Source organism: Gadus morhua, chromosome 17 (assembly GCF_902167405.1).
Source record: "Gadus morhua chromosome 17, gadMor3.0, whole genome shotgun sequence".
In the NCBI taxonomy this organism is placed as follows: Eukaryota; Metazoa; Chordata; class Actinopteri; order Gadiformes; family Gadidae; genus Gadus; species Gadus morhua.
Window position 1 is genome coordinate 18,321,842 of NC_044064.1, and position 22,941 is coordinate 18,344,782.

Here is a 22,941-nt window from a genome sequence, read left to right on the forward strand (position 1 = left end):
GCTAACCTTCATGTCGTTCAATAAAAATTTCGGAAAATTTCGCCATTAGGGGGCGCAATAAACGAGGAAATTGTATATCTTCTACAAAATTTCGCCGCGAAAACGCTACACTAACTTCTCGCTACTCCTACCACAGTCAAATCCTTTGTATCCACAGGTTCAGGGTAGCGTTTTGAACACATGCTTCGCGTTGTGCCGGCGAAATGCACACTTCTTGGACCCCTGCATAACTGCTTGCAGTTCTAGTTATTATACTTCCCGCGCTAAAAGTGGGCCCACAGCCCAAACCGTAAATGGTGCCGACACGCCAATTGCATGACTTGATCCAGGTCCGGCACCGCTACTCAGATAACAAAATCCAGACACGCCGGCCACTAGGTGGCGCTATACCAAGGAAAGACGCGTTTGGGGCTATAACTCCCACACCGAACCTCCCACATTCAAAACCTTGTACACACATATTCACTGGAGTCTGCTGCATCTTTTGGCATAGGCCACGCCCATTTGCGTCTAGAATTTTTTTTCGCAAAATCGCGAAAACCGCAAAACTGTTTTTTCCCTACTCCTCCCACATTTCTTGACCAATCGACACCAAACTTTGCACACGACATCTTCAGACGCACACGCAAAGAATGCATGGAAACACTTTTTTAATCCGTCCTTCGATAACGAAACGGTAGCGTTTTGAATATTGGTTTATGAGCTAAATTAGACGTGGAATATCAAAAATCCAAAGAAATCCAAAATTAGACATCGGATCGAGTCCACATTTTACAAACATGTTGGTGCTAACCTTAATGTCGTTCGATAAATATTTCGGAAAATTTCGCCATTAGGGGGCGCAATAAACGAGGAAATTGTATATCTTCTACAAAATCTCGCCGCGAAAACGCTACACTGACTTCTCGCTACTCCTACCAAAGTCAATTCCTTTGTATCCACAGGTTCAGGGTAGCGTTTTGAACACATGCTTCGCGTTGTGCCGGCGAAACGCACATTTCTTGTCGCGTTGTGCCGGCGAAATGCACACTTCTTGGACCCCTGCATAACTGCTTGCAGTTCTAGTTTATTTTACTTTTTTATTATTCTAATTCCATCATTCAAATGTTCCTAATGGTGTATACCTCACAGTATACCTCAAAAGTGAGGTTTGTACTACTTGAGAGTGGCACAATTACTAACCTTATTTTGAAAAGATCAAATTAAGACAATCAAATTATGATAAATATGGCCATAAATATTCATTTAGTGGTTTTGTAAAGATAAAAATATGAAATACTGAATAACTGAATCAAATAATGTGATTTGAAATTTGTTCCTGTGTTTTGTTCTTGGTCTACTTTTAATCAGCATTAATTTTTACTATTTGCAGATATATGATGAAACTCCAATATATTGATCGAACGAGGATAGCAGTATGTGGAAGGGTAAGATGTCTTTGTCGGGAGCATTTCAACTTGATCAAGATATACTGATTATATTTTTAGATTCGATATACTATATTATTTTATCAACTCTATCCATCGAAACAATATAAATAATAAAAATTGGTATACGTTCTGTAATTGTTAGAGTTCATTTAAATTTGAGGTGCATTTGACCACCTTTTGGACATCAACAGGTCTGAATGGTCGCTTGATTAATAAATACATTTTCTGACTGATTAATGGATTTCATTCATGAGTTTGGATAAAGCATATTTCAGTCGATTCATTAAGTTGATTAATTCATTGATTGAAGGATTTTTGGGTGACCTTTGGTGTGGAACGATGACCAGGTTGATTGTTTATGGTTGCTAGGGTTACGGGGCCTACCTGGCGTTAATGATGCTGAAGTCTACTGACGGTCTGTTTAAATGTGCCTGTGCCATCTCCCCGGTCACAGACTGGACATTATACGGTGGGTAGAATGTGTTATGCTTTAATAATGTGTTGATTCTTCAGTTAAACTTCATTGTACAAACTGAAAATAAAGAAATAACCTGGAGAGACAACATTGCATTTCATCTGCTGTTGGCACTGAGGGGAAATTATTAAATGTGCCCTTGTATTAAGCATTAAAACCCTGTATCACTGAAATAAGTCTTGTGGGATGCAGTCATTGCAGACACACCGTAGGAACCGTAAAGAAAGTAATCTTTCAAATACATGATATGTTAGGATCCGGGCCACTTGGAGCATTAACTGGGTCAATAAATACATGCTTGGGTCCTTTGTATTACATTTAAAGCATTCTGTTTCTTGAAACAGAGATCTATAGGGCAACACAGCACAAATGACATTTATTTTAGCATTGGAACAGATTGGTCATATCAAAAAAGCAAAAGAGCAAAACACCAGACACTGCTCTTGTGCAGTGTAGACATGATTTGACATCAAGGTTTATTCCGTCTCTTACACTTTATGTTGGGTGTGAAAGCTGAAAAAAACATTTATCAACAGAAAGGGGCGCTGGTGAAATGGTTTTAATTAGGAGGTGAAAGGGATTCCCCACGGTTGTGGCAGTCAGTTGTTAGTTGTTTAGAGGGAGTGTGTGCTCCTAATGTATCCCTTCTCATTTGTACAGCATCAGCCTTCTCAGAGCGATATCTGGGAACACCACTATGGGATGACAGCAGATATCAGGTACATGTTTGTGTTCTCTTCTTTTCCCGCCCCCGCTCACTCGTTTGCCGTCAATCTTGCTTAGCGTCTCTGAAAGCTCCATAGATACTAGCAGCATCCCCGCGGGAAAGCTTCCCTGCGCCGTAGCATAACAGCGCTGTCGCTATCAAAGTGGAAGTCAGTAAGGAAGTCAGTAAAGATGTCATGTCAGGTTTTTTTTTAAATATAAAAGCAGTCTTTTCACTTAACACGCTGGCGCCTGCTATGCGCGGTGGTGGTAGGACGGTGGCGGCGTGCTGGTGTCCTGTCACGGGCTGTCGAGAAGCTCATCCACAGACGAGGAGATGATGTTCAGCGACCACACCTTGTTATTTTACCCATACACCAGATAGAGAGAGGTGCAAGACCACTTTCCACAGTCACACAAAGAGACAGCCTTGAGTGGAGGGTGATTTAGTTTGTTGGTTCACAGTTTTTAATTGGATTACATTTTCTTCACGCAACGAGTTCAGCTGCTGCGCTTATATGTTGATACCTTTATAAAGCTCCATGCTATTTGATTATTATTTAACTTTAGTTTTGTTTCATCCATACGCCCTTTATATCAATAAAATACTCTCTGTGTGTGTTAATGCCTGCATGTGCAACAGATTTTTTTATGGGTGAAAATGTGACTACAGGTCTTTATATGCATTGCAGTAAAAATGTGTGAAGTAGCAAGGTTTTTAATGATTCATTTTTTATTGTATTTTTGTTTGTTTGTTGCATATTTTCCTGGTGGATTATTCTACCCTCACCTTGTTATGTCTGATTCCACCTGGTGGATTAATCGTCTATCACCTTTATATGCCTGATTCCACCTGGTGGATTAAACTGGTATGACCTCGTTATGTCTGATTTAACATGATGGATTAATCGTCTATCACCTTGTTATGTCTGATTCCAGTTCTCCAGCGCGCTCCAAAACGCTCAGGCCTTCCGGGAGCAGACACTGATGCTGGTGCATGGCACGGCGGATGGTAAGGGAGAGAGAGACAATGAGAGAGAGAGAGAGAGAGAGAGAGAGAGAGAGAGAGAGAGAGAGAGAGAGAGAGAGAGAGAGAGAGAGAGAGAGATGAAGAAAAGAAGAGACAAGGAGAAAATATAATTGGTCAGAGATCTATATATAGGGAAGGGGTGATACAGACAGAGAGAGAGAGGAAAGGAGGAGACGGCAGATGAAAATAAGTAGTTGAATGGAAAGAAAGAAATAAGAAAGTCAAAATAGCGTGTAAGCAGCCCGTCAGAGCATAACTAGGAATGTAGCCTGAGTAAGCAATGAGGCCAACTCCTTTAATCAAAAGATGAAAGAGAAAGTGGATCCCTGAGTTTCTCAACCCTGGTATTCACGAGGACAAAGAGGCAAATCAGCAGAGAATCAGGTGCAGCTGGACGCGAGGTGTTTTCCGGTCTCTGCTCTGTTCCCTGTGATTGCTCCTTCCTCTTGCTGCTGGAACTCAGGCCCGATCATGCTGACACTTGTTTTTTATTCTTCTTCCCCTTATCTTTGATGGCAGCCAATGTTCACTTCCAGCACACTGCTGAGCTAATCAAGAACCTGGTGAAAGTTGGAGCGAATTACACAATGCAGGCACGTACCAAAAACACCCTGTACACCTGAGGAGCTCGTTATATGGTGTACCGTCCCGCTGTACACATGGGGACCTGTATACCCACATACTATACACACGTGCATGTACCTTACAAACAAAGTACACATGCCAGGACCTCGCTGAGGGGGATATTGAGATACTGTTCATGTTAAGACTAAGCTGTATGGTAGGAAGATGTACTATAGGCATGAGGACCTATGTGTTATGGTTGACTGTTACACAATGCACCTTAGGGCCTAGGCATATGGTTTACTGTAACAATTTATAGTAAAAACCTAGGCATATGGTTTACTGTAACAATTTATAGTAAGGACCTAGGCATATGGTTTACTGAAATACTTTACACATGAGGACCTGAGCATGTGCTTTACTGTTACACTTTATACATGAGGACCTAGGCATATTGTTTACTGAAATACTTTAAACATGAGGACCTAGGCATATGGTTTAATTAAACACTTTAAACATGAGGACCTAGGCATATGGTTTACTGTTACAATATACACATAATGATACCAAAATACATGTGAGGACCTATGTGTCTGGTATACTGATTTATTATTCATGTGAGGACCTAGGTTTCTAGTATACTGATATACTGTTCATGTGAGGACCTAGGTGTCTGGTATACTGTTCATTTTAGGACCTAGGTTTCTGGTATACTTATACATGTCCTGGGTGTCTGTGATTTTCGAGATGTCACACATTTTAACTCAATCCTTTGTGGATTGCTAAATCAAACAAACATTTCCACAAAATACAACCAATCATCTTAAATTGTTTTTTCCTGCCAGATCTACCCGGATGAGGGTCACTTCCTGTCTCGACAGAGCCGCCAGCACCTCTCTGCCACCCTGACAAGTTTCTACAGGGAATGCCTACAGGAACAGATTCTACCGCTCAGCGAGGAAGAGGAGGAGGAGGAGGAGTAGGCGAGTGTCATATTGGGGTCAGACCTTTTTGACATGGCGCCATCTGCTATGTAGAATCTGGCTAAAGAACCCGCTGACGAGGAGCTGTTTGGCGTTTGGAACAAGTGTTCATCTAGAAGTGGACACCAAGAGCAGTCTCGGCTCGGAAATGTGTGTATGGTGCGCGAGGGAGTGTGTGTGTGTATGCACGTTTGTGCACACCTGTGTGAGTGTGTCCGTGACCACTGTTCTGGCGTGAGGAACGCGGCTTGTGTGAGTGCGTACGGTTGTGTATTATCGTTTCGAATAGATCCCTAAAAGGACACCTGTTGACTACAACGAACAGCCAGGACAAAGTAACTCAATCCCCAGCCCCAAAACTCCACCTCCTCCGACACCACCTCCACTTCCCCCACCTCCCCAAACACCACCCCTAACACAACCCCCAACCCAACCTCCACAGCTCCGCAACACCACCCAACCTCCACACAACACCACCCCCGGCTGCCCCAACACCACCCCCGGCTACCCCAACACCACCCCCGGCTACCCCAACACCACCCCCAGCTCCCCCAAATACACCTACAGCTAGTGTCTTCTCACTAGAAACCCTGGAATCCTGCGATCATCTCTGGGGAAAGCACGGGGGGCTGTCCTCATTCCCATCTGTACAGCACGCATTTCTATTTATTTTTTCACCCGCTGGTTGTCTTTGCAGCAGCGAAAAATTGTAAGGAGGTGGATGTCTAATATCCACACACAGAGGACGCCAGCCCCTTCTTCATTACCTCTTCACTGAGCTCTGCTACTGAAGTTCAGCACAAATGGTTCAAGGGTGAGTTCACCTCCGATCCTGAGACTGAGCTCTGCTACTGAAGTTAACACAAGTGATTCACTGGTGAGTTCACCACCGAGCCTCTCTACTGAGCTCTGCTCCTGAATTTAACACTAGTGATTCACTGGTGAGTTCACCACCAAGCCTCTCTACGACAAAGTGCAATTCCTGCCCGCGTCCTCCACCATAACTCCATATCTACGCTTCATTTATTTCTTTCAGGTAACACTTTAGTGAAAAAAAGGATCTTCTGTGGACATGTACAATGCCTTATAAGGTTCGATAAACTCTACGATTATGTGCTTGGACTTCAACATCGACGGTTGGTTAATGCCTGTCTGTGGAAACTCAGGTCCTGCACTAACACCATCGCACCGTACTGATTTTGTTCTCAGAAATGGCTGACTACGTCAAGCGGTAGAGACGTGGAGCTCAACGTGATGGATTATTTTAGAAGATGACTGCCTTGGTTAGGTATTGATTTAAGCAGAAAATATGTCCCTCTTGATATACTGTGTAATTTCCCAATATTAGTGCTCTAGTTAAAGTGAGATATCTGACAATGAAGTGAGATCCCATTTTTTTATTGCAAAAAAAACTTGAAAATTAAACATAGGTATATATACCTTTATCAGAAAACAAAATTAAATTAGTTTTGTAGTCTCAAGTGAAATAGCCCGACTCCCAACCCAATGGTGTTTGCCCCTTGATGATAAATGGTGATCAATAGAAAAAGCTTTGTTTTGTTCAGGTGGTTGTTTTTTCCCGGTGTGCAACCTAAAGGTGTGTGCATGTCTACGCAGGAGAACGTGAAAAGGTGTTGCCACGTTTTGTACAGTACAATGCAAGAGTGTGTACATACATCTATTTTTGAGACCGCTGTGAACTCTGGGCGGAGCGGGCGGGTCCAGGCGGAAGTCTTGTACAGTACGTGTTCTTTTTCCCCGTCCTGTTTATCTTAGGATGGATTTTGTAATGCTTGTTCTCGTTAGATTTTCGTTGTTTTTAAAAAAGGGGGGGGGGGGGGGGGGGGGGGGGTTGCGACCTTGGGACAGGCGGGCGGGTGGGGTATTGTGATTGTCCTCTAGTGATGATTATGAATAAAATAAAACACCAAAAATTTTGAAGCAAATGCCATTGTGTGTTTTTTTCAGAGGCAGGGACAAATCATTGACTTCCTTCATTTAATCATTGGGCCGAAAGGGGTTTAATGATCCTATATCCGTTTTTTATCCATTTCGTCTTTGCCATGAGATGGACCTTTGGTTTTAGAGTGTTTGGTCCTGGGTTTACACAGGATGCCAGCTGAGAACATTTTTATCTCTCTATGCGTGAGTGAATTAAAGGGCATCTTGTGGAATTTTTTTATTTTGCATTCAAACAAATGCTCTCTAGCGCCTCGCTTTTCAAAATGAGCGTTGCTACCTTGTTGCAACTACGGTTGGCGGTATGTGCCAAGAAGCTATGATAACATGTCATCCAATACTACCTCATAGAGTTTTCTTTCGGGTGATATTTCATACAAACTTCAAACTTCATTGAATCATTAGTGTGACCATGTATGAGTCATTTCTCCTCGAACAAGATAGTAAATTATGTTGCCATGTTAAATTGTTTTTTATTACTCATATTACTATGTCATAGTCTCTAGGCTATAGCATCAACGAACGAACACAAACACACATTTTTTTACTAGTGCTTATATTGCTCTACAACGCATGAACTATGTTTTAATTGGTAGTGATACATTCTTTATTCGTTTATCTTTCTATGTACATATCAGAGATCATCATTATCAGGTGATTCAATGGTAGGTAGAGGAGGAGAGGACAGCTTCCCTGATGTTTACCCTTGTTTTTTTAATTTGCCGATCAAGTTGCCTTTTCAATTCCCGTTTTGATTTTTCGCTGACGAGGATTCCTCCTCCTGTGGCGTGGCACAAATATGATCTCGCATTATGAACAAAAGTGCAATGCAGCCCTTCCAATTTGCCGGGGCATTAAAAAGCGCGTCTTGCTGAGCTGCTGCTACGTTTCAGTCACACTGGCTCTGAGCGAAATTGAGTGTAGCCTGCTAGTACCACCACGTATTGCTTTATGTCCCTCTCGGAGATTCCTAGACCCTGAACGACATGGAAGCCTCCTTAGGATTTACCAGTTCAATGTTAATACAGATAAAAAATTCTTCCCTCAGGAGGATAAGTCAGACTATTGGCAGTGAATGTATGAATGAAGACATTGATTTAAGCAAATACATTACATAAAACGCTAAACATTGTCCCTTTAATGGACTGAATAGCGTAGCATAGCGTGAGAAACCATACATTAATAATCCTTGTTGGCACTGATCACAACCATCAACAATGAAACTGATTGAATTATTTCCAGAAGCTTATTTTCAAGAAAGGGTAAAAAATAGACATTTTAATATGTACAGTGCAGAGATAAAAGTGTCTCAAAGTAGTTACCATCATTACTTCAGAATACCCTGCAATGCCATAGCTTAAAGGTGTGTATAATACAACCATACATATATAAAACTATATTCACTTAGTTCCCTGATCATTACACAAGCTGCTTGTGGGGAATAGGAGCTACTATAAGACAACATTTCACAGTATTGACTCCAGCATATTGATTAAGTCATGTTCATGTGATGTCAGAGGTTAAAACAGTGTGCTGGATGAGAACGTGACATGCTATCCTCAGGTGACAGCTGATAATAGTAACACAAAAATACTTATAGTATTTAGTTTCAAAAGAAGACAAATTAGGCTTTGAAAAAAATAATTGCTTTAAAGTCTTGGAAAAATCTCTGTGCACCTGGGCGAGTTCCCCCACCCCCACCCCTTCCCCTACCTGCTCCATAATGACCAGTACCGTATCCACTGTCCAACCCCAACCTGCTCCTTTATGCTGTGTCTGTGTTTCCACTGTCTAACCCCTACCTGCTCCTTAATGACCTGGCTCACTATTCACTGTCTAACCCCTACCGGCCCCATAATGACCTGTCTCTGTATTCACTGTCAAACCCATACATGCTCCTCAATGACCTGTCTCTGCAATCATTATCTAACCCCTACCTGCTTCTTAATGACCTGTCTCAGTAGACACTGGCTAGCCCCTACCGGCTCCTGACCTGTCTCAGTATGGACATGTATATCAGGCAATGAACTACAAGGGCCTGAAGGAGAACTAAAGGGACATTTCAAATGATATAAAGGCACCTGGAAAGTGTGTTTGGATATATGGATGCAGACATTGACCCTAACCCTGTGTTATCACATTAATATTTGCAATTATTCAATTAAAGTAGTCCAAAAATAACTATCATCTCAAAATGAAAAATAATTAAATAACTGTTAAACTGTCAACTCCCAACCTGGTCTCACAGGAATCTGTGAAACGACCAAAGACGCTTAACTCAAAATCCGGGGAATCCTCACGGAAACAAGCCAATTTCCGTGATATTGCCACGGATTTTGCTCCAATGCAAGTTGATGACACTCATATTCCGTGGCACACACACAGATCCCCGTATCAGCGACCGAGTCGACCACGGGCGCTTAACTCAAAATCCGTGGTGGCCTCACGGAATCACTTAAATTGTCTGTGATATGCCAACGGAATTTGCGCCAATGCAAATTAACGACACTCGTGGCACACACACAGATCCCCGTCTCAAAGACTGAGTCAACCTGGTCTCACAGGGATCCGTGAAATTACCATAGCCTATATATATATGAAATTAAGAAATTCATATTGACAGTATGGCACTATATCCCTGTTCTCGCCCATGCACCCATCTTGAATTTAATAGACCATTTTCGTTGCTTCCAGGAGGTCTGGAGGTCTCCGGATATAATAAAGAAATAAAAAAACATCTATATATATATATATATATATATATTTATACATAGGCCTATATATTTATTTATTTTGTTGCTTCGAGGAGGTCTGGTGGTCTCCGTATATAATAAATAAATACATGTAAATAAAAAGGTATGTATATACCTATATACCTACAGCTATATACCTATTTACATGCATATTTATATATATTTATTTATTATATACTGAGACCACCAGACCTCCTCGAAGCAACGAAAGCGGTCTATTAAATTCAAAAAGGGCTGGCGAGAATATGGATATAGTGCCATACCGTCTATATGAATTTCATTCATTTCAAAACGGATGGTCAATGGTCAGATACAGATCTCGTTATAACAATAATATATATTGATGTTACGAGAAAGGATGTAATGATGACGCCAAGAAAATAAAGGCTACATGGTTATAATAATTTAAATATAATCCACTTAAATTAATTAATTATTAGATTGGTGGATTGTCAATGGTCAGATAGGCTACAGATCTTGTTATAACGATAATAGCCACATGCTCTACTTCTAATATTAGAACAAAATAATTGAATATTTATTTATAGATAATATAGATTTTAATATTTAATTAATTCAATATTAAACCAATGCATTTCAATCCGGAGATTATTTTCGACTTCAGAAGGGGGGGGCGGGCTGCGCAGGATTTGTCAAAACAACAACCCAGTCTCACACCAGTTTGTAGTAAAACTGCCCACAGGGGAAAATGCATTACAATACCGGCTTCTAGTTATCTATACTAATACACGGCTACGTTTTTTTGGCCTATTCTTTTCAATGGGCCTGCGTCCGCGCCACGTGACTGTCATGGTTGCTATGGTGGTTGCCATCACCCCCCCCCCCCATATCTTTCAATTTTCAATGGGGGGGGGGGTTGCTTGTCGACAGTAGGGGTAAACTAGACATAAATAGGAAGCACACTCAGGAATGACCTCTCACACATGATAACTTAATTAATTGTTTCAAATAACCCTGCCTCGTTAAACCCTCGCGCATCTCTCAGAGTGACGTAACTAGACACCAGACAGCGATTAAAAAAAAACAACGAGTCAAGTTCAATACAAAAATAACTTATTTTACGCCGTTTAAACGTAATAGTCTAAACTGCGTAAAATGGAAAGATATTCCAAGGTGTCTCTCTATTTCCTAATAACATAATACAGATAACGGATCGCTAGATAACACTTGTTTTTACTTTATATTTGTATTGTATTTAATTGTTTAATCGAATAGCAACAGACGACGCGATCGTCTGTTGCCGGGAAACGGGCGATCGCGTCAAATGACGTAGGAAGGTTGTTGAACATTCGCGTCCTACGTCATTTGACGCGATCGCCCGTTTCCCGGCAACAGACGATCGCGTCGTCTGTTGCTATTCGATTAAACAATTAAATACAATACAAATATAAAGTAAAAACAAGTGTTACCTAACGATCCGTTATCTGTATTATGTTATTTTGTCTTTTGGAAACGTGAGCCGAATGTTTTTTGCAACCTGCCCGGCAACAGACGATCGCTTCGTCTGTTGCCAGGCAGGTTGTCAAGATGTAAACAACTGATGACGTAGGCCGGTACAATTTTCGCCCCCGGTACAATTTTAACGTGACACAACCACCATCGGATTGTTGTTTTGACGAATCCTGCACAGCCCGCCCTCCCTTCGAAAATAATCTCCCAATTGAAATGCATTGGTTTAATATTGAATTAATGAGTAGAAGACCGTGTAGCTATTATCGTTAGAACAAGATCTGTATCTGCCCATTGAAAATCCGCTTACACCAATCCAATCAACGAAGAGGGTTGTAACACCAAGTAACACAGTGTACTTTTTCTATGGGGAATGTTGTTCAGGTATGACAATATTTAAATATTTATACTATAAAAAAACTAGCCTATACGTAGGCCTACAGCATATCATACATTTGACATATAGAGTTAGACTAATAGGCTACATGTATAAGGTTATAAGGTTTGGGTTAGGTTTGGCAGAGGCTGCTGGCCCAAAACTAGATTGCCTCGTTGTCTCGTTATACGCTTTATAAGTTAATTATATTTAAATTATTATAACCATGTAGCCTTTATTTTCTTGGCGTTATCATTACATCCTTTCTCGTTACATCGATATAAATTATATATTATAACGAGATCTGTATCTGACCATTGACCATCCTCTCGGAAATGAATGAAATTCATAATGACGGTATGGCTCTATATCCCTATTCTCGCACGCATCGACTCGGCCGTTGAGATGGGGATCTGTGTGTGTGTGCCACGGAATATGAGTTTCATTAACTTGCATTGGAGCAATTCCGTTGGCATATCACGGACAATTTAAGTGATCCCGTGAGGCCACCACGGATTTTGAGGTAAGCGCCCGTGGTTGACTCGTTCATTGAAACAGGGATCTGTTTCAATTAATATTCACATATTCTGTGTGCCACGGAATATGAGTGTCATCAACTTGCATTGGAGCAAAATCCGTGGCCATATCACGAAAATTGGCGCGTTTCCATGAGGATTCTACGAGTTAGGCGTCCGTGGTCATTTCACGGATTCCTGTGAGATCAGGTTGAAACTCCCAAACCTAGAAGACTAATCTAAGATATAACATATTATACAAAAGTGGTTCTGAGCGAGTAATTTGATTGGACAAGAGACATCCAATGAGCTCTGCAGGAGCGCTGATATGAGCTTCCAAAATCACTCGGACTGTTCGCCGAACTGTAAACCAACAGTCAAAATCCCTCCACATTCCAGCTGTAACCAACTTACTTTAACTGAGATAAACTGTTACCTTGGACCGAACCTGAAGCAGCTTAGCGCCGCAGCCTAAAGATGGATATATTCCCAAATATAACATTTGATTTGATGCACAATCGAGACTCCAGATGTGCCCTGAAGTCAGCGTCTGAGCTTGACAGGTTGGAGAGGAGCAAAAATGAAGCCAACACCGTAAGGCAAACGGTGTGGGCTTTAAACTGCTTGGTGTTTTGTTTATATGTTGCTTGGCAACAGTCCGCTCAGTGGGGATCTATTTTTGTTGGCTGAAGCAATTTCATTCGTTTATATGATTAAATAAACAAAAAAATCACAATCTATTGTCAATTATTATTGTTAACAGTACATTTTACTAGCATAACTGTTGTGTAAAAGCAATATCACACTCAAGCTTGCAATGTTGTCGCTCTATATAAGCGCTGCTGTGATTGCCTCCGGCGCGTCTGGCACTCGGCCTGCGGCATCGTACCTACGGCCGAATCACAGCAGCGCTGAAATAGGGCAACAACATTGCTCCCTCTCATGTGATATTGCTTAAATATGTTATACTATAATATATTAACTATAAATATTATTTCATTTTATTCTGCAAACCAGCACGACCGTGTACATGCGCCAATTCTGTGTCGCTAATCCCTGATTCACTAATTCCTACACGGGGAAATCATGATATCAACACATCCTTTGACCTCAAACCTAATGACGCAAACATATTTGTTTTCCTCTACTCTCCAGCCTATGTTTTTTTTACTCATATTTTATTGGCGGACTCCAGCAAGCCAGAACTTTACCACCACAAGGAGGATCTCAATATTCCAATTAGCCTTCCTCCTAGTTTTTCAGCTGGGCGGGAAATCCCTCTCCCTCCTCGAAGCACTTCCTGAAGAAGCTCATCAGTGAGCTGACCATGTAGCGCCGGCCCGCATCCGATGCGATCACATGGCCTTCATCCGGAAAGATCTAGAGTAGAACAGGAAACAACTTTAACTTATTTTCTGCCCAACCCTAAGAACAGAGTAGATGAAGCCAAATCAATTTGTGTCACACAGAACAAGAGAAACAAAAGGAAAAAGCAGCAGCAATGCTTCCACACGGTTTACCCAGAGAAGTGACAGGCCTAGCAAAAGCCCACCACAGAAAGAGGATGTGCTCCCAGTAGCTTGTCCGCCTGTCACGCGGTGTAGCATGAGGAGAGGGAAATACTAGGAAAGACTAGAGACTAATGCTACCAAGATCAGCCCTCCACAGCTCTATTCCTCAGCCCACTGAGAGGAAAAGCGTGGGCCAAACACTATCCCAATGACAACAACAACAACAACAGCAGCAGCAGCAGCAGCAGCAGGCATCAAAGCAGACAGACACGTTGCATCCTCGTCAGTTATCTATACTATTTGTATTTGTATTTATTTATTTATTTAAAGGACAGTGCACATTGATTAACATTTCTGTAAATGCGCCAGTGTTAGCCAGCAGGCTAATTTTCAACTGTAGTCCTTTGGCAAGATGTTATACTAGGCACATGGTGGCTGAAAATAAAATAACATATTAAATCACACAGCAATTGATATACAGTAATAAAACATAATGCCATAGGACTGGCTCCATTAAAACATTAAAACATAAGACATATAACCATACAGCCATACAACCCTTAGGGGATCAATATAGATGCAGACAAACATTAATGTATCATGAGAGGTGCTCACATTTTTGTGTGGTCAAAAGCCAGCCCTTAAGATGGTGTGTGAATGTATGGTGTGAGGTGGAGTTTCTAATGTCCACTGGCAATTAATTCCATAGTTTAGATGCTCTCACAGAAAAGCATAGTTGGCCAAAGGAACTGGACCTAAGAGGGACTACAAAGTCCCCTCTTAAGGCAGACCTTGTGGTTCTGCAGCTGGATGACTTCTGCTGTATAAAAGTGCAGAGTGGTGGAGGAGCCTTCCCATTAAGGATCTTAAAGATTAGGCATGCATCACTGTGTTTTAAAATATTTTCCCAACTGAGAAAGTTATATTTGTTAAGAATCTTACAGTGGTGGTAAAGTTTGGGGTTTTTGCCCAAAACTTTAAGTGCTTGTAAGTGAAGCGATAAAATAGGCCTTAATGTTGTGCTACATGCCTGGGTCCAGCTTGTCATACAATATGTTAGATGAGGGATTATCATAGTATTCATGTATTGCTTTGCTACAGGTGTTGTCAAACAGTTCCTTATATACCTAAAGTTCGCTAGGTTATATTTGGTTATTTGCACTACCTTTCTCACTTGATCTTTAAATGATAGAGTAGAGTCAAGAATAATGCCTAGATATTTAAACTGTGTAACTGTTTGAATGACCTCCCCAGACACACAGACATTGGGTTCACAGTGAGATACAGTTTTGCTTTTGCTAAAAAACATACAGACTGTCTTCTTAACATTGAGATTCAGCTGTGAGCAAGTAAGCCATTTCTGTACATGTACCATTGTGTCGCTGAGCTTGGCAGCAGCTTGGGCTTTAGTTTTTGCATGAACATATATGACTGTATCATCAGCATACATCTGAATCTCGGATCCAGTGCACACTGATGGCAGGTCATTTATGTAGACGCTGAACAGAATAGGGCCCAGGACAGATCCCTGGGGTACACCCAGTTCGTTCCTCAAGGGTGGTGATGTCTCACCACTAACTCTCACACACTGAACTCTATTTGACAGGTAAGATCTCATCCAGTCAGGAAAACTGGTTGAGAAATTAAAAGTATTTCATGGTTGACAGTGTCAAAAGCTTTTTTCAAATCTAAGAAAATTGCTCCAACTATACCTCCTCTGTCCAATTTTGACTTGATGATTTCCACAAAGAAACAATTAGCTGTCTCAGTGGAGTGATTGGCTCTAAAGCCAAATTGCATGGGGTGCAGTTTAAAATGACTACTGTTAAGATGCTAAGTCAATTGCTCAGCCACACATTTTTCAGAGATCTTAGACATGACGGGTAAAATACTGATTGGCCTATAGTTATTCATGTCAGTTGTATCTCCTGATTTATAGACTGGCACAACAATGGCTGACTTCCAGTCGTTTGGGAATTTTCCCTCCTCAAAAGAAGTGTTCATAATTTTAGTAACAGGCCCTGTGAAGGAGGCTTCATGTTTCTTTAAAAACATGGAATCCAATCCAAATATGTCTTTTGATTTGGAGTTCTTAATAGAAGTGATTATAGACTGTACCTTTTCGAGAAGACTGGCTGTGATACATCAATTGGTGAGGAGTGTAGTGGACCACTTATGGGACTATGCACAGTCAATCTCACAGAATTGACAAAATGGCTATTAAAAATAGTCACTATTTCAGCTGGTTCCTTATATAGGGTGCCATTGTCTTTGATCTCCAGCTGCTTTGTTGCTTTAGTATGTCCTTTCCCTGTTAGTTTATGCAGACAATCCCAGATTTGTTTATGATTACCCTTAGCATCCCGTATGAGGTCAACAAAGAAGTTAGATTTAGCTGCCCTAATTTCCTTTATTACTCTATTTCTCAAGGACACATATATATGCCTGTCAGTCAATGAGTTGGACTTGAGAGAGTGTTTTAAAGCATTATCTCTCTCCTTCATTAATCTCCTTATGTCACTGGAGATCCAGGGGAGGGTATATCTACTATTCCCTTTAGATTTGCTTTTCTTGAGGAATCGCTTTGTTATGTTTTGGATTGTGGACATGAGGACATTTGTGTCATTATCCACATCCACACCAGCTATGATTTGGTCCCAGTTAATATTTTTGATTTCCCTGTCAAATTCATCAACATCACACAACAACACACAAGGTATTCTTAACTGGCTAGATTTGGTGTTAGGTTTTAAATGAAATTAACCGCTTTTCCTGTGATTAATTCAATTGTTGTGTATTTGGCATTGTTCAAGAGATTTCTCTACAGAGTGAAAGATAATGTGCTGTTTTACACTGCAACAGCAGGTGTTCATATCATATGTTAATTTGATCATATCAGATGACTTAATGAATTCGACAAAGAAATTTGACACCTTGACCTCTTATGCCCCTTTTCCACCGACAGTACCAGCTCAACTCGCCATGACTTAGTGTGGCATGACTTGGTTTGGTTCCAGGCACCTCGTGTTTCGATCTAGAAAGTACCTCTTCAATGTGTGCGGGTCATTTTTATAGCACGCATGCCCAAAACTGCGACACATAAACATACAGGGTTACGCACAGGAGCGTCTCCACCTCTCTCAAGGTCCACAGCGTGTTCTTGCGGATTGACCCTGCCATGTTCAATAATCAATCACTAATGTTGACTGAACGCTGATGATAGTGTTTAAAGAAGCCAGGTGTGGGGTGTCGGGTCAGGTTTCGGAAGTCGCCCTCATCATTGTTCGTCCAGTGCCGTCACTCTGGCCAATCAGTGGCCAGCAGCCTGTTTACGCCACACAAAAGTATCAGCTCAGCTCTCTTGAAAACCCTGCGGTGGTGAGACTAAAAAAGGTACCAGGTACCAAGTACCAGGTACCTCATTTTGGCGATCGAAACGCAAAAAAAGGCGGGCCGAGTCAAGGCGAGTTGAGCTGGTACTGCGGTGGAAACGGGCATTAGTAACTTATACTTTTTCCCTTCGTAATACCTTTAATTGTGTCTAAAAGTGATACACTTCCAATGCTGCTGCATACTGGTTCATAGCTTAATACATTCTGGTTTAACATACCCTGGTTCCTAAAATACACTGTTTCTAAGTACCCTGGTTCCTGACGTAACCTGGCTCCTAACATACCCTGGTTTAGTACACCCTGGTTAAATTTACCTTGGTTCCTAACATACTCTGGTTCCTAACATACCCTGCTCCCTTACGTAACCTGGTTCCTAACGTACCCTGGTTGCCAGCTTACCCTGGTTCCTGACGTACCCTGGTTCCTGACGTACCCTGGTTCCTGACGTACCCTGGTTCCTGACGTACCCTGGTTCCTGACGTTCCCTGGTTCCTAAAGCCTTTCTTAAGGAAGATGCATTGAACGAGATATGGTTGTAACCGTTGGTCTGAAAATAATTTATGATTTAAGATTGATAGAAAGGCAGGGGAGAGAGAGAGAGAGAGAGAGAGAGAGAGAGAGAGAGAGAGAGAGAGAGAGAGAGAGAGAGAGAGAGAGAGAGAGAGAGAGAGTGTGTGTGTGTTCGGGGGAGAGATTGTCAGAAGAGAGAGGTAGTAACCTGCAGTGTGTAGTTCAGGTTGGCAGAAGACATCAGCTTCACCAGCTCTGCAGAATGCTGAAAGTGAACAGTCGCTGAAATGAAATAAATTACAAATAATTATAAAGAAATATGTATATAAAAAATATACAGTATTTAAATACAGGTTAACCAAAATCTTTACTTATATTACAAATAGAAAGATGAAAACCCCTTCAAATAATCAGCCTATAAGAAAAGAGGCTGCATGATGAGACTAGATCACAGTACCAAATGTGTAATTAAAGGATGTGTTCCACTCCCAGTTAAACGCTACTGGGTTTCAGAGTTTGATAAGCGTAGTGAATCAAGGTACCAATTACTTTAGGAAATTAAACCTACTACTTTCTGCACTGAGGCCACCCCCCAACAGAATGTAACAAGCTAAGCTACAAGCGACATATCAAAAGCAGTTTACTACATGGACACATTGTTTATTGGATAGATTTTTTACTTCTCAGTGATAAGGGGTAGAAGTTAGAGTTGTAAGAGGGTTATTCAAACAGATAGGCAGACAAAAACATTTTCTGTTCAATTGTTCATTAAACAAATAAGCTGGGTCCTCTGTTTCTTCAAAACAATTTTGGAAACAAAAACAAAACATTTAATTAACAATGAATTAGGGTTAGGGTTAATATTGGATTGGTCCTACGTACTCCATAATGACATCTGATTCAACTTTGGATAAAAGCCTACTAAATGAGTCAATTGTTTACCAGATTACTGAAACGAGAAATTCTTGAAGCATGTTTATTTACCTTTTTGCGTCCACCTCAACAAGTCCATATAACGGTGTGGCCCATCTATCCTTCCTTCTATCTAATAGCCTCTTAATGCTCTTTCTGAACAAAGGAGAGGGATGGCTTGTTGGCCAGCTGCGTCTCTGACTCAGGGATACATGAGTGATTCTGAAGGGTCCACTCACCATCTGCGGTTGGGTGGAGGATGAGCAGCATGTTGTGGTTTGGTGTTGTGATATTGGAGAGCAGACTGGAGATCTGTTAGAGACAGAGGGAGGACCCCACAGTTACTCTGAAACCCCTTCACCTCATCAAGTGATTCATTTCAAGGGTTTTGTTTACCAAATGCTCAGTGTAACACAGGGTCATTGTAATAAGGGTATTAAAATACTCTATTTTGAACATGGACCTTTCATGACACACTGTATATTTTTTATCAGCACTGGAAGTTGTGTTTAGCGTTGACAATAAAGCCTGCCAACAGACTAGCACTTTTAACTCCTGAAACGCGAAGAATTTAGCAATTAAGAATACAGCTGCCGTTTGGATGCTGTTGGTTGAAGGCTGAAGATCTGCTGTCTGCTATGCCCAACTGCTGCGTGAATTAAAAAAGTCAAATACAAAACCATGAAACCCCAACAGCCTCTGAACTAAAGACATTCATCATAGAAGTTTCTGAATCCTGAAGTAGAATTGTTCAACAACTTCATGACCTTCATTTAATAGAAAATATTGCAGATATATAAAATACTGCTGTCAAGCGATTAAAATATTTAATCGCGATTAATCACATTGATGTCATAATTAACTTTTGATTCATCACAATTTTGCTGCTGCTGCTAGCCTTTTAGTGAGATCAGAGAGTGTTGAGAAGGACAGTAAGAAGAGAGACCCGCAGTGAATTCAACCCGGTCCACTTGACATTAGTTTGACAGTAGGTGCATGACAGTTGTAGGCCTCCTACCGTAAAACTTCAATAGCCCAGGCTTTTATTTGTTTCAATCACTGAACTTTTGAACAAAACTCTTGTTCAGCAAAGATGGGAAATACTGTAACATTTATTATCTAAAACAGTATGAACATTCCTACCGTACGTAGGCCTATACACATTACCAGTCTATAGAATAACGCCTACACACACACACACACACACACACACACACACACACACACACACACACACACACACACACACACACACACACACACACACACACACACACACACACGGGGGAGGAGTGGTAATCGGGAGAGTCGGGAGAATTCCCAGTGGGCCGTTAACATTTCGGGGCTGTCGGGCTGATTACTGCGGGATAACAATATTGCGTTTATAAAAGTTCATTGAAACACCATCCGGCAGCCTGAGCTGTGCACCCGCAACCTCTCACTCACTCAACAGACGCAACACTCACAAACTGTCAACATCGCAACCAAGTCGCTTTTGTCTAGTAAATGTAGTTGTCACACTTGATTTTTGTAACATGGAATTATTTCAGGGGGGGAAATGCTGTGAAAAAATGTAGGGCATTCAGGATTAGGACTGATATTGGACTAGGCCTAATCAATTGTGTTTTAATATCATTAGCATTCATATTCCTGCAGTCTATTCTTTTCATAGGCTATTCTGCTGTTGGCCTTGATGGGGAGATATTTCAACGCTTTTTATCCCCATTGTCCTTTGACATTCCTGCGTCTCCCCCGCCTACGGAGCCCATTTCAGCACCGCGTCATTAGACAGTTACAATCCTTACGAACGTTGTGAGTGCAGTGAACGCGCGTTCATGTTATGAGGAGTTTTGGGAAACGATCCAAAGAAATTTACGATGGATCACAAGATCCATTGTGAGAATGATCGTACGAGCGGGGATCCATCGTTATCGGGAAACTTGGCCCAGGCTGGAACAGAGTGACACACAAACACACACACACTTTTAAGGAGTTTTTCACCCGCGCCGTATCCATGCTTGCCCCACAAGTTTGTGCGGCATGCTTGTTGTTTTGTTTCCGGTGTAGATCCGGTATGGTGTTGTAGTTTTTCTAACGTGACTGGTTGTTGCTAGACCGGAGGTGAAAATACTACAACGTTTGCCAAGCCAAAGGAGGTTTAATCGCGGGATAAAAAAATTAACTCCGTTAAAATTGGTTTGCGTTAACGCCGTTAATAACGCGTTAAACTGACTGCACTAATATAAAATAACAGAAATCCTAATAACTGCAGATTAGATGTTTGTCTAAAACTCTTCATAAGGACCTCGACGGCTGTACCTGGTATTGGCTTTCCTCTTTAGCTGGGAAGCCAAAGTACCGCTCCGTGAAGAACGAACCTTCACAGAAATGAGAAGAAAAGAATGAATGCACGTACCAGAAACACATTATGTATTTAGAAAAGGTGCAACCTCTTGCAAAATAAATAAGTTTAACCTTAATTTAGCTAAGCATCTATCAGGGCTTTTAAGACAGATACAATTTATTTGGCCCTTTAATAGCCAGGTCTCTACCATTTTATGTTATCATCTGTACTGTTCAACTACATGTTATGCAACTCAAATGGAACCCATTTAGCCCAATGAAGCTTAAAGCCCTTTAACAAGCTCAAAGCATCAGAAAATTATCTCAAAATCTCAATCTTCATGATATAAACATACACTCTGCAAAAGAAGAAACTTTCATTCAATAACCATGTATATATAGGTCTATAAGATATAGTTAATTGCCTTCCAACAAGCAGACATGAGAGTTTGCCCTCAATAGGGACACACTGTGTTAAGTGCCTTTCTACTGGTTGTCAGACACACCAGCCACTACACCATCGACAAAAGACCCTTTCCACAGAGTTCTACCGTTCCCATGCCCTAATGCATGAAAGGTGCAGACCTTTCATGCACCTTTCTGGCAACCAGGGTACGTTAGGAACCAGGTTACGTAAGGGAGCAGGGTATGTTAGGAACCAGAGTATGTTAGGAACCAAGGTAAATTAGAGATATACAAGTCAAAGTAAGTAGGTCTCTCTCTGCAGCAGGGAGCCAGTGGGCGGGCAGAGGGTCAGCTGATATGACCTGTTCATGTTCTCTGTATGGCGACCGTGAATCCATGACATCGATTGGTGAATTCACCAGGGTATGAATGAGAGGATAAACGGAGACCTTCCTACCGTAAAGTCTCCAGTTGATGACCGGCGAGACGGAGGCCGCACATCTGAAGGGAGATTGGTTGGAGAGGAGTAGTGCCGTGCTCAGGAAGCCCCCGTAGGCCTGCAGAGACCACCCCCGCCCCCGCCCGGGAAGGTGAGGGCTTTACAGAGAGACCCCATGTCATTCAGAAAAGGTCATAATGCACCTACCTTGCCGTAGACTCCTACTCTGTTCCGGTCGATGTAGGGCAGTTGAAAGAGGTACCTGGGGAATGAATTAAAGAGGATTAAAGAAGACTGCTGCATACTCTACGTACTCTACTGCTGCGTACTCTACCTACTCTACTGCTGCACACTGCACGTACTCTACTGCTGAGATCTGGTCCTGGACGTCCACGGTCCCCAGGCGCTGGTGCAGCTCATGGAGGACCCTCTGGCCCTGGAAGCCACTGCCCCGCCCGTCCAGACGGGCCACAACAACGTTGTCCGAGCTCACCAGCACCGAGTCCCAGTCCAGAAGGAAGCGGTCGCTCACCAACTGCTCGACAGGCGCGCTGTTACTGTGAAGCAGCAGGAAGCACTGACTCACTCAGTGTTAAGATACACAACAAAGCACAATGATTTAATCACTGGATTCACAACCAGTGTTGTGCTTGGGTCAAATATTTTTAATAAAGTCTTAAAGAAATGATGAGATCAAATTGAGCTAAATTTAACAGATTCCACCAAATGTGTGAATAACGACTAGCAAGACAGAAGCGTCCAGTGAGCGTCCATTCATGCAGAAGCGTCCAGTGAGCTTCCATTCATGCAGAAGCGTCCAGTGAGCGTCCATTCATGCAACATGGAAGAACGCAAGCTTAGTAAGCTAAACATAATCACTTAAATTATAAATGATGAGATCAGTTATAAATTATTAAAAAGATAATTTGATAAAGGTTCATAAGATCATTTAAAAAGCCTTAGTTAGTGGTTTACAAAGTGCTTAGAATGTTTAAATAATAGGGGACCCCCAGTGGGGTCAGTCCTTGCCTAAAAGCACCATTGAAGCACTGGTAACTGCCAGTGCTTTGATGAATGCTTTAATGGCACTCTAGCATGTTTCAGCAACGCACAGAGGGTGACAGCACAATTAAACCCATCATCAACAGCCCTACTACACGACCAAGACA

At 41.7% G+C, this 22,941-nt stretch overlaps 2 protein-coding genes across 3 annotated transcripts in view; one reads left to right on the forward strand and one right to left on the reverse strand.

Moving 5' to 3' along the window:
* dpp10 (dipeptidyl peptidase like 10) overlaps positions 1 to 7,011 on the forward strand; it is a 251,431-nt gene extending 244,420 nt beyond the window's left edge. For both annotated transcript variants that reach the window (XM_030338686.1, XM_030338687.1), the window contains exons 21-26: positions 1,373 to 1,427; positions 1,800 to 1,899; positions 2,566 to 2,624; positions 3,550 to 3,622; positions 4,160 to 4,233; positions 5,050 to 7,011. In XM_030338686.1, the coding sequence (XP_030194546.1) occupies positions 1,373 to 1,427; positions 1,800 to 1,899; positions 2,566 to 2,624; positions 3,550 to 3,622; positions 4,160 to 4,233; positions 5,050 to 5,187 (499 nt within the window). In that variant the 3' untranslated portion in view covers positions 5,188 to 7,011. The remainder of the gene's footprint in view (positions 1 to 1,372; positions 1,428 to 1,799; positions 1,900 to 2,565; positions 2,625 to 3,549; positions 3,623 to 4,159; positions 4,234 to 5,049) is intronic.
* Positions 7,012 to 12,063: 5,052 nt separating this feature from the next.
* The window catches only part of LOC115529717 (inactive dipeptidyl peptidase 10), a 144,338-nt gene continuing 133,460 nt past the window's right edge, over positions 12,064 to 22,941 (reverse strand). Inside the window, exons 20-26 of the mRNA XM_030338690.1 lie at positions 22,135 to 22,329; positions 21,980 to 22,034; positions 21,791 to 21,890; positions 20,905 to 20,963; positions 18,825 to 18,897; positions 17,882 to 17,955; positions 12,064 to 13,640 (exon numbers count right to left, since the gene is read on the reverse strand). Of these exons, the coding sequence (XP_030194550.1) occupies positions 13,512 to 13,640; positions 17,882 to 17,955; positions 18,825 to 18,897; positions 20,905 to 20,963; positions 21,791 to 21,890; positions 21,980 to 22,034; positions 22,135 to 22,329 (685 nt within the window). The 3' untranslated portion in view covers positions 12,064 to 13,511. The remainder of the gene's footprint in view (positions 13,641 to 17,881; positions 17,956 to 18,824; positions 18,898 to 20,904; positions 20,964 to 21,790; positions 21,891 to 21,979; positions 22,035 to 22,134; positions 22,330 to 22,941) is intronic.